The 11,960-nt window shown below is 40.0% G+C and overlaps 1 protein-coding gene across 1 annotated transcript; it reads left to right on the top strand.

The window, feature by feature from the left end:
* The first annotated feature begins 3,197 nt into the window (after nt 1-3,197).
* On the top strand, nt 3,198-10,327 carry BRME1 (break repair meiotic recombinase recruitment factor 1). The gene is made up of 4 exons (XM_054012259.1): nt 3,198-3,985; nt 6,009-6,139; nt 7,341-7,433; nt 9,431-10,327. Exons 1-4 carry the CDS (start codon nt 3,668-3,670, stop codon nt 9,576-9,578), a joined length of 690 nt encoding a protein of 229 aa, XP_053868234.1. The 5' UTR covers nt 3,198-3,667; the 3' UTR covers nt 9,579-10,327.
* The last annotated feature ends 1,633 nt before the right edge of the window (nt 10,328-11,960 follow it).

Genomic DNA, 11,960 nt, shown 5'->3' with positions numbered 1-11,960 from the left:
CACATTCATCACAAGACCTAAATACATATTAATAATGTACAACTAATATAATCCTCTGTTCTCTTGTAAAATAAATGTTAAAATATGTGAAATTATGTGAAATGCATTCTTTAAATTATTCAGCTCTGTTTTCTATGTTCAGCCAAGTAGTCTATGTGAGTTTAGATTCAGGTTTAACATGTTATTGGGTAGATTGAAATGGGTTGGTCCGCATTATTTAACTAGACAGGATTATAAAACCAGATACATTCATTCTCTTGATATCTTTCTAATCAATACTGAAAGTGTCTGATCTGAGGGAGCTTGGGTCAGGATTGCTCGGAGTGCTGTATTACTTAGTTCATTTGGTAATAACCACCCTTTACAGTCATCATTATTGAACTTGGTTGTAGAATTCAACAGGGAAGTTTGTGCCAGTCTTTGCAAAACCAAAGAAAGGTTTGACTGAAACACCTGAGAGAAATGATGGAGAAGCAGCAGGGTTTCAAACAGAACAGGTTCAGCACTTGATCATCAATTAACATGTTAGCCCTACCAATGCATGTGCAGTTATATACAAGAGAACCTAAAATTTACAGGCACCTGTTGTTGTTAGATGTTGGAGAACATTTAGCAAAATAATTCCTTCTGACTCTAAAATTTAAAGCACATTTTATTTCACATTAGTAATTAAAGATGAACATATTCCACGCAACACAGTTCAATGGAACAGTGCCCAGGAATGAGCCCCTTTGGTTCTTCCAAAAGTTTTGCCCAGATATGAAGAGAATGAAAACATTATGCATGAAATTTTCAAAAGCAATCTAAGTGACTTAGGAGCCTAAGTCCCTTCTTCAAAAGGCACTTAGAGTTGAAGGCCCTTTCAATGAGACTTAGGTTTCTAAGGCTACATCTACACTACAGGGGGGAGTCGATTTAAGAAATGCAAATTCAGCTACGTGAATAGCGTAGCTGAATTCGACGTATCGCAGCCGACTTACCCCGCTGTGAGGGCGGCGGCAAAATCGACCTCCGCGGCTTCCCGTCGACGGCACTTACTCCCACCTCCGCTGGTGGAGTAAGAGCGTCGATTCGGGGATCGATTGTCGCGTCCCAACAGGACGCGATAAATCGATTAAATCGATCCCCGAGAGGTCGATTTCTACCCGCCGATTCAGGCGGGTAGTGTAGACCTAGCCTAAGTGTCAAAGTTACTCTTGAAAATGAGACTTAGGCTTCTAAGTTACTTAGGCACTTCTGAAAATGTTTCCTGATGTCGGGAATATACAATAATTGACCAGCCAACAAGATATAATAAATCTTGGCTCTGCTTATTGTAGAACCATAAATATTAAGGATGGAAAAAACCCCTGTTAAGTCCATCTACTCTAGTCTATTTCCTCTTAATTAGGCCTGTGAGATTCCTCTGCTATCTCTTTTCTAGTGCTTTGTCTTGTTCAATTTTAAATGTCTCAGTGACAGGGTTTCCACTAGATCCCTTGAGAAATTATTCCACGGTGTAAGTTGTCTCATGAGAGTGGAACAACTACTATATATTCCCATACAAATGGGAGTAATAAATCCAGGAATACTAAAAAAGGGAAAGCTGTTCAGTGGGTGTATTTACAAATCTTTCTGAATTCTGTGAAGTGCGGCACAGTCTGCTGTTGGCAGGGGTCCCTGGGAGTTTCATCAGGCCTCAGAAAACTGTTCTGAGAGAGCGAGGACAAAGCCTCAGGCAGATCCTGGGCCAGTGTATATTAAACTCAATGGAACTGTGCCAATTTACACCATCTGAGGATTAGCCCCCACTACTTTTCATTGTCTGCCTAATGGACTTTCAGACACCTTTGGGAACAACTGATTATTATTAACTTTATCACATACTTACATATAATTTTCACCTTTGTAAATATCCTCTGAATTCAGTGCACAGCTCCTATAAATTGCCTGGTAATTGTTCGTATAGATTGGAGTAGAGATCTATATACTGGAAAACACTGAAGTTGCTCTATTCTTTTCCTCCAAGACACTAATGATGCACAAACTTCAGGAAATATTAGAGTCTAATCTCCAATGCACAGACAGCAATCTGGCATGTGAGTCCTCAGAAGCAGATATGCAGGAAGCAAAGTTCTCACCAGAGTCATTTCAGTTGATGGGATCCAAAGTGCAAGAAGCTGGAGATATGGTAATTTCTCACTGTCAGAAATGTACTAGTGAAGGGCTGGATGTTAAAACTGAAAACCAGCAGAAGATTAAAAACATAAGCACCGAGGCTGCTATGGTAGGTGATTCTCACCAAGAAACAGGGATAGCATCTAATTTACAAGAAGACAACTGTGACAAAAACACCTTCGTGGAACTTGTTCCCTTATTTCCAGATACTTTATGTCATAAGGATACAGGTAGTCACGAAAACAAGAACCTGTCTCTAGGGTCACTTGAATTCCCCATTGAAAAGGATGTGAGCTGTAGTATACTAACAGAATACAGAATTTCTGACAGAGGTAAAGGCAATCAAAGTGAAGACCTTCTGAATAGTTGCCTTGAGAATATGGACCAAAAGAAACCCACAGAGGATGAAATTGCCATAAAACTAGGCAACTTTGTTAAAGAAGAAAAAGAGACTAAACACGTGCATGGGGAAGTCATAGATCTGATGGATACAAGCATCAAAAGCAAAATGGAGAGCAACCTAATGAAACTTCAATTTTTAGTAGATTTAAACATCACCAAAGATAAAGAAAAGAACAACTCATGCACAAGGGGCAGGGGTGAAGAGCAAAGCAGCAGTGACAAAGGAGCAGAACAGAACAGTCCATTCAAAGATGGCAAAGCTGCAGAACAAAATAGTCTTCAGAGCAGTGGCAAAACTGCAGAACACAGCGACCTGTGCAGCGCTGGTAAAATTGCCGATCGAAGCAGCTCAAAAAGCAGTGGCAAAACCACACAGCAAAGTAGCCCATGCATAAGTGCTGAAGTTGTAGTAGAGCAAAGAGGCAATTGCAAAGTTACAGAGCAAAGCAGCCCACAGAGCAGTGGCAGAGTCTTGGAGCAAAAGAGCCTGCAAAGCAGTGGTAAAATTGCAGAGCAAAGCAGCCCTCACAACAGTGTCAGAGTCTCAGAGAAAATCAACAGTGACAAAGACAGAGATATTTCTGGGAAGGATTTTCTTAGTAGTACTCAATCCAGGATTGTTGATCTGAAGATGGACGTAGAGGTTACTGAATCAAAAAGCATACAAGCTACTGAAACAACCTGTCTATTCCGCCTACAAACTGAAGGGTGTGGTTGCAGCAACACCTCACTGCAACCAGCTTTTTACAATGGAGAGAGTTATACAGGCAAAGAAGAGGCAGAAAAGAAGAGCAAGACAACTATAGACACCAGAGCAGACTCTGACCCAAATGCTTCAACCCTCTTGATTGATAATAGCTTTATATGTGAGAACAATCAAGAAGATGACATCACTTTGGAGTGGTGGAAGGAAAATGGAAGTGAGGAGGTGAGGCCTGGTAGGAAACAATCACCATTTAGTATTTGTGACTCAAGACCTAATGCATTAGAAGTGAAACAGTCAAATACAGAGATTGTCCCACAGGCAGCAACTCAAATTCCAGAAGCAGGAATAAAGTCTTCTCCCCTTTCATTTGGCCTCCCGTTGAATGTAAGAAACAATGAAGAAATGGTCATTTGTGAGAAAAATAAGATGGACCCTGTTTCCATGGAAAATTGTCTTTCCCCTATAGATGTTCTTGAGCAACTGGAAAGAGAAAAGGTGATAATCAATCATAAAAGAGAAACTGATGCTAATTCAGGTGTCTGGAAATCTCTTTCTGCAGCAGATACAGGTTTGCCTAGTGGTGCACTGAGGGATCCTTCCCCAGTGGACCAAACCTGCTCACCTTGGGAAGATGCACTTTCGCTGGATCTAGAATTGTTGCCTGACAACCCATTACAGACTGTCCTTAAAGATAACAGAGTTGAATTTCCACTACAGCAGGTAAGCTGATTGTCAGGTTACAATAATGTTGAGCATAAATACCCATTTTGGACTGAATTGGGCCCACCTAGCATACAAAGGAAAACTACATTCAAAACACACCTGGCCAAACACGGAGTTTTATATATAGATGCAAAATTTCTGGCCCCTTTTATGATCAGTTTATAGTGTACATTATGAGATTTTATTAGGCCTACCTCAGGCCCCAATTCAGCAAAACACTTAAGCAAGTGCTTAACTTTGAGCATGTGAATAATCCCGTTGGAAATCAGAGGGACTGTTCCTGTGTTTTATGACAATTTGGAGAATCTATTTACATCTTACAAATTCTGGTTGATTTCATTAAATTGCTGTGTAATTGAATGCCCAGGGAAATCAGGTTGACCAAGTTTGTCTGCAGGGAAGGGGACAAGGGGTTTGAACAGTGGAATGAGGAAACAAAGAAACCAGGTGTTAATACTAGGAGGTAAAAACTCATAGAGCCAGAAAGGAAGAGTGGGTAGGAGAGAAGAACAAAGGCTCATGCTTTCATAGGAGTCCTTTTTGACTGAAGGACCAGCTGAGGAAGAAGGAAACTAGCTGCAGCAGAGAGATTCTATGATTTAGAGGCAAAGCCATGTGCAGGAGGGGGACACCCTACAGGACTCCCGTATCCCAAAGAACACTCGAGTGGTGAGAAAACTGAGGCAAGGAATGGTGTGTAGGTGTTTTATTATCTGTATATCTCTTGTGCTGTTTAAATTGTGTTAGAAATCTTTGCAAAGTCTGTCCAATATGTGCTTCAACTATTGCATGTCCCTGAAAATGAGGGTGCTCACAAGGCTGTAACTCTGTTGTGTGTAAGCTATTGAGGAGTCTGGGGCGCTGGCACTAGTCACAGAGCCTGGGCAGTTACACCATGTGTCTCAGCTCTCAGAATAGAGGAGCTACACCTGAGAAAGTGCCTAGAAACCTAAAGCCAGAGGCAGTACCTGGACTCTGCTCAGACTTAGGAAGCTTAAAAGCATGAGTCCAACATGGCGGGACTCAAACACTACAGCCAGGTGAGTGTGCAGAAGAGAGAGCTTGACTAGAGCTGTGATATGGGACTCCTCATGTGCTTAAGTGTTCTGTTGAATTGGGGCTTAAATATAGACCCATTGGGTAAGGCATTTCTAATAAGGGCATTTATTTAAAACACTTCTTTTAAGAACAAAATCAACCCCCCCACCCTTTTTTTAGCCTTGATGACATTTGTTTAAAACATGCTACCATAGAGTAGAACTATCCAAAACGCATCCTAGAGTCTTAAAATGTAGCTTTTGGCTACACTCCCCCTAAATGCCAAAACCTGCAAGGCGAGAATAAAACTGATAAACTAAAAGGCAAAATCTTCAAACGTGACCATTACTTTTGTGTGCCTCCATTTTTGGGTGCACAGCTTGAGGGTTTTTAGGACTGGGGTCTAAATACAGCCTTTGGGCTCCCTAAAAGTTGCCAATGAGGCTTCTAGTGTTGCACAGTTTGGACAACTCATTAGATCCTATACCTGCATCAGGCTTCTGCCTGTACTCATCACTGATTGCTTAATAATTAATTTATTATTACTATACCAGGTTGCAGAAACTTTGTGCAAAACAATAATAGATGGAGCATGGGAGAGGGATGACTACACATTGGAATTCTATTCTATACTACAGACACTCCCCGGGTTACGCAAGACCTGACTTACACAAATTCGCACTTACGGAAAAAGTTCCATAAGCCAGAAATAGGATTTTCGAGTTGCGGAAATTTTTGCGTAATATAGGGGTATACGTTTCCGACTTATGCAAAATTCGAGTTACGCAAGGCTTTCCGGAACAGAACGATTACGTAAGTTGGGGGCATCTATATTCTATTCTATATAGGTTTTTATACCAGGCTCATCACCATAATATCTGAGTACTTTCCAATAGTGCATTAAGCAACTTCTCTTGGTGTGTCAAATTAAATCGTTCTGCAGAGCATTTCTTTATTTTTGTATTAACTTCCTCCCTCTCAGCCATTTTCTGTGGATAGTAATTGCAGTCCTTCCATTCCTGAAAGTGATCTGTATCCTGAAAGAGAACGATGTGGTCCAAAGACACCAGTCCCGATCATTAATGTATCTTACCCAAACAAGCTGCAACCCAGGTAGGGAGACTTCCTACTGAGCAGTGTGAAACCTTATTTTCAATATGTTCTTTCCATTCATAGTTTCATGCTGTGGAGTAAGCAATATTGCATTTCACCAGACCAGGACTGTACATATTAATCCTGACTACTGGAAATAGTTGTTATTTCAACTGATTTCATTGGTACTAGGAACATTTCTGGCAGGAAGGGATAACAAGATTCAATTGTATTTCAAGCTATCATGGAAAGAATGGAAAGTGTGAGCTGGCTGTAGTACTGATTTTAGAGCTATACAGACATGCTCTATCATTGCCACTCTATATGATAAGTATCCATGTATAAATATGTGGGTACTAGCCTTCCATACGGGGGGGAGGAGGTGTGAGATGGCATAGTGGATTTGTATGCAGGGGTGTACTCTACACATGGATTAGAGTTGTGGACAATCTGGAATTGGGCAATTATATTTTGTCTACCTAAAACTTCCCTTGCAGTTTTAAATGGATCTAATATTCTTTACTTCCTGCCCTAAACTATTGCATAACGTTGCTGAGGACTTCTAACTGCTTTGTTCCATACTTTTCTGGAGGGGGTGGACAAAGTCATTACTGTAGTTCGCCATCCTTTCAGATGAGCAATGTGTAAGCAATGTGAAATACTAGTTTCTGGTCAAATACCAAATATAGGGAACTTCTCATTGTATAGGTAATACAGTTTTCTTCCTAGACCCTCATTCTTACTTATCTGGAGCTTGAAAAAATGGAAACTAGATATAGATTGTAGAAAAGTTATGTCGACCCAGCTACGTTGCTCAGGGGTGTGAAAGTCCACATTTCTGAGTGATGTAGTTAAGCTAACCTAACCCCCAGTGTAGACATTACTAGGGTGATGGAAGAATGCTTCCATTGACCTAGCTGCTGCCTCTCAAGGATTAACTACAGCGATGGGAGAACCCCTCCCGTCACTGTAGTGAGTGTCTACACTGAAGTGCTACAACAGCGCAACTGCAGCATAAATATAAAATGAGCCTGATTTTTGTTTACGCTAAGGCCCTTTTACCCCTTCAGCAGTGTACAGAAGCTTAAAGTTGCATTTAGTCATATACTGTATAGGGGCCTTAGTATAGATGAGAATCAGGCCTAATGTTTTAGCTGAGTGGGTATTGATGAGCTGGTGGTTAGGACTGTTTTAGTTCTTCTCTCCCTCCTTTTTTCATCAGGGTTGAGATGACGGAGGGGGGTTGTGATCCCACCAAAGAGGAAGATGCAACAGATGTTGTTTGTGGTCTGATTATTGAGCTCTCTAATCTCAAGTAAGAACATACTTCGGTATCGGGGATGGTACATGTAGAACTCTTCACAGCATGTGATTCCCTTGATTATTGACTGAAAGATAGGAGGATTAGTTTACTGTGCTTTATAATATAGACCGCTTCAGAGATTTGGTTTGTTTTAGTGTCAAATGTCCAGGTCTTTGTATGCCCTGTAAGAGGTTGAACCTGCACAAGGCATGTGCACAGTTACGTGGGAATAAGGGCAAGGTTAAAAAGTGATTAGTAGAGCAGGGAGCACAGGAGAGGGACTCCTGCACTAATGACAGAACTACTGTGGGGCTACCATATCACTCCTGTGTACCAGCAGGTTAAAACTACTGCTTACTGTGAAAGACTTTGCTTAAGATTACTTATGCCACAAACCTCCATTCACACTTATGCTGGAGTGTAACAGCCTTACTACACACTCTGCTGCAAACCACACAAGGATTTGAAGGGTCAAAGTTTATGGCATTGTCTTTGCTAGGAAAAAAAGATACATTTTTCAAAATCCTAGTGTACATACAGCAAATTGTAATTACCTAAGAACATAAGAACGGCCATACTGGGTCAGGCCAATGGTCCATCGAGCCCAGTATCCTGTCTTCAGACAGTGGCCAATGCCAGGTATTTCAGAGGGAATGAACAGAACAGATAATTATCAAGTGATCCATCCCCTGTCACCCATTCCCAGCTTCTGACAAACAGAGGCTAGAGACTCTTCAGAGCATGGTTTTGCATCCCTGCCCATTCTGGCTAATAGCCATTGATGGACCTATCCTCCTTGAACTTAGCTAGTTCTTTTTTGAATCCTGTTATACTCTTGGCCTTCACAACATGATCTGGCAAGGAGTTCCACAGGTTGACTGTGCATTGTGTGAAGAAATACTTCCTTTTGTTAGTTTTAAACCTGCTGCCTATTAATTCCATTGGGTGACCCCTAGTTTTTGTGTTATGAGGAGTAAATAACACTTCCTTATTTACTTTCTCCACACCAGTCATGATTTTGTAGACCTCTATCATATCCCCCTTAGTCATCTCTGTTCCAAGCTCAAAAGTCCTAGTCTTTTTAATCTCTCCTCATGGAAGTTGTTCCATACCCCTAATAGTTTTTGTTTCCCTTTTCTGTACCTTTTCCAATTCCAATGTATCTTTTTTTGAGATGGGGCAACCAGATCTACACCCAGTATTCAAGATGTGGGATACCATGGATTTATATAGAGACGATATGATATTTTCTGTCTTATTATCTATGCCTTTCCTAATTATTGCCAATATTCTATTAGCTTTTTTTTACTGCCACTGCACATTGAGTGGATGTTTTCAGAGAACTATCCACAATAACTCCAAGATCTCTTTCTTTTTAACATGGGTTAGTTGATCAAAGTAAATCCTAATCTCTACTAGTTAGTTTTTTAGTGTAGACTTAGTCTACAGTCAGCCGCTAGCAGATAACATGTTAAAATACTTTTCCTGTCTTCATGATTTAAACCCCCCCCACTCCTTTTATCATAGTGAAGACGAGGCCTGAGAGGGGAGGGGATTTCATTTATTTAAGCTTCCTATTCAGGAATTTGAATTAAATAAGTGCAAGTAAACAAACCATAAAATCGGAAGAGTTTTTACTTTTAGGCCCCTATTCATCTTTAATCAAATGAGCAATCCCTTCCTTATTCACGTTTAAAGGTAAGCACATGTTTAAGTGCTATGCTGAATGGGGCCTAATACTTTGTTAAGATTTTTTGCTTATTTGTACCTATTTAATATTTAGGAGAAAATCTCTCTTTATGAAAGACACAACAAACCCATTCTTTCAATTAAAGGTGATCTGCAAGGGAAAGAAAAACTGTGTAAATTATAGAGCTTTCAGATTAATGAAGGACAAATTAGTGATCTTTATGAGTGGGTTTTTTTAAAGATATTTGGAATCTCATTCCTGCAGCTGTGTGGAGAGTTTGTTGCTAATGTGAAACACATCTTGTTTCCATTCTTTCTAGTCGACTGATAATGAACACCCACAGGGATCTGGAGTCTTTAAAGAGGCTGAAGTACAGAAAAAGCAGACAATCGGGAAGGTTTATTGCTCATGCCCTGAAGGGAGCGACAAATACTCTGTACTCAGTAAAAAAATGGAAGGAGATCTAGGACTGTGCATCAAATCAGAGCCAAATAATAGCATTGTTTGGTTTAACGGTTTAAATGGCCAGCGGTTTTGTTCTGTTCTGGTGTTGCTTTTACTCTCCTACATTTGGCATTTTGAACCTTATTCTTATTTATACTGAGTTCCCGTGACACCACTTGAGCCATGCTAAGGCTCCTTTTCACTGCCAGAATGGAGTCATGAGGCTGTAGCATAAATGAGAATAAGGCCCAGTGTCTTAGAACAAAATTCTTGCTGGCTACTGGCTGCTTGCAGTACAGGAATAATATCCACTCATCTCCTGCCTCCCCAAAAGGCACATATACAGACTTCAAAAAACAACAGCTGTATGCTCAAATTCTGGTTGTAAACCCTTGGTCTTTCCCTTCCAACCTTGTCCAGACTAGAATTTAAAGGTGAAATGTTGAGCCATTCTAGCTACCATGTTTGAAAAGTCTAGTGTAGACAAGACAGCATATACATGCTAAACTGTTCAAGGTAAACCCTATTCTCCCCACTTCACCTCAATCAGTTTAGCATGTGTTTAAGGTTCCAGACTTTTCAAAATACCTTTCATCCTTATCTAGGCCAAGCCTCCATCACTTCTGCTATGGAGCCCTTGTAGAGCAGGCTTTCTTCATGTTTTCAGGGGAAACCAGAACTGAGGTGCTCTTTTCAGTCCTATGACCCTGCAACAGCCTGGATTTGTGCGGTATTTTTCTGATGTAAATTATGCAAAACTTTGGCCCTTGAATTAAAAGTGAAACTGTTTACCAGCTGTTTTAAATCTATAAGGGATGGCAAACCTGAACGTTGATATTAATTTCTTTTCTTTCCTCTTTTCATTCTGTGTGCAATAAAAAAAAAACAATACTAGTTGAACACAATCTTCATAATCCATGGATGAGTCTTCAAACATTTCAGTACTTCATTATCTCTATAATATCATGCACCATTGTTTTTTTTTTAAAAAAAGACAGAATTATATAATACAGTTTTTTACTCAGGAAACAACATAAAATTTTCAATAGAATGACAACCAAAAACTGGCAAATAAAATAACTTTCAGAAATAACTGGCAAATAAAATAATATATATGTATAACATATAAAACAATTTTCAAAGAAAATAAAGGCAGGAAGACTTGAGACTGTGAGGGAAAAACAATCATTACTTAAACACTCACCCACTTAACATTAGCTGGTAAATTATTAACCATGTTACATAATCCCCCCTCAAACTCAAATATGGGAACACCTAGCTTTTAAGAGCTATTTGATTGCTGTGTGAGCTTTCACAAATGGCCAGAGTGCTCTGTCGGAGTCTTCAGATCAGTACTATTTTGTTGATATTCTTTCTCACTCTCTTCAACTGAATGACATAATTGCGTGAAGACTGAGGCATCTGCCATCAGCTTCCCAGGTCTAAGTCTTACCCCTCCATGACCTGGAACATCTAATGGAAGCCAAGGCAGGTATCTGTCTTGAATAGAAAGGTAAAATGGTCCTGTAGAATGGTAGGCAAGTTAATGATGCTGGGAGAATTCACCTCCATACTCTCTCCCCTTATTTGCCACTTCACTCCAAGAGCCAGATGGCTCCCAGACCTCTCTCTCCACATTGCCTGCATTACTCATGATATCTCTTTGGCTTCCTCCATGCCATCCTCCTCTAGTATTGATGCAGGTGGAACAGCAGATGCTAGAGAAGGAACATCACCTGAGGCAGAGTTGGGAAGATGAGGAAAAAGATGCCTCATTCTTTGGGACCTGAAAAAAATTAAGCAAATGTAATCCCTTTTTTCCTCAGAGGACAACGTGTAATTATTGGGCTAAATCCTGACCAATTTAGGACTTATCTACATGAGAAAGTTGCATCAGTTGAACTAAAGTTTTTATTTTAAACTGGTGCAAACCCCTGTATGGACACTGATTTTGGTTTAAGGGTATGTAACCTTTATGTTGAAATGTTCCCAATTAATATTAAGTGGTTAAAAATGAGGATGCAATAAAACCAAACTTAGTTTTCAGGTTTGAGCCTCTAGGTTGGTTACAGAAAATTTATTTAGTAGAGGACCACAAGAAGACACTTGGAATGATACAACCAAAGGAAAACGATAAGCAAGCAGAATGCAATTACTATTTACACAATATTACAGTTATACTTCACCTCAAGGATGAGATTGTGTATCAACGGGTGATCAGTCCACTGACAACAGGGTGAAGGAGAGCCTTATGATCCTGGAACCTAATGATACCCTTCTGATGTCAATTGGAGCTCCTTTGCAATTTAGCAAAACTACTCCTTTTATACTCAATTATAATACTAATTAGCATTAAACTGCCATTTACCACCTTCTTATTACTTAAATTAACATCTGCACCAATG

This window comes from Malaclemys terrapin, chromosome 23, assembly GCF_027887155.1.
Source record: "Malaclemys terrapin pileata isolate rMalTer1 chromosome 23, rMalTer1.hap1, whole genome shotgun sequence".
In the NCBI taxonomy this organism is placed as follows: Eukaryota; Metazoa; Chordata; order Testudines; family Emydidae; genus Malaclemys; species Malaclemys terrapin.
The sequence above is the reverse complement of the archived record's forward strand: the minus strand, read 5'-3'. Positions and strand labels throughout refer to the sequence as shown.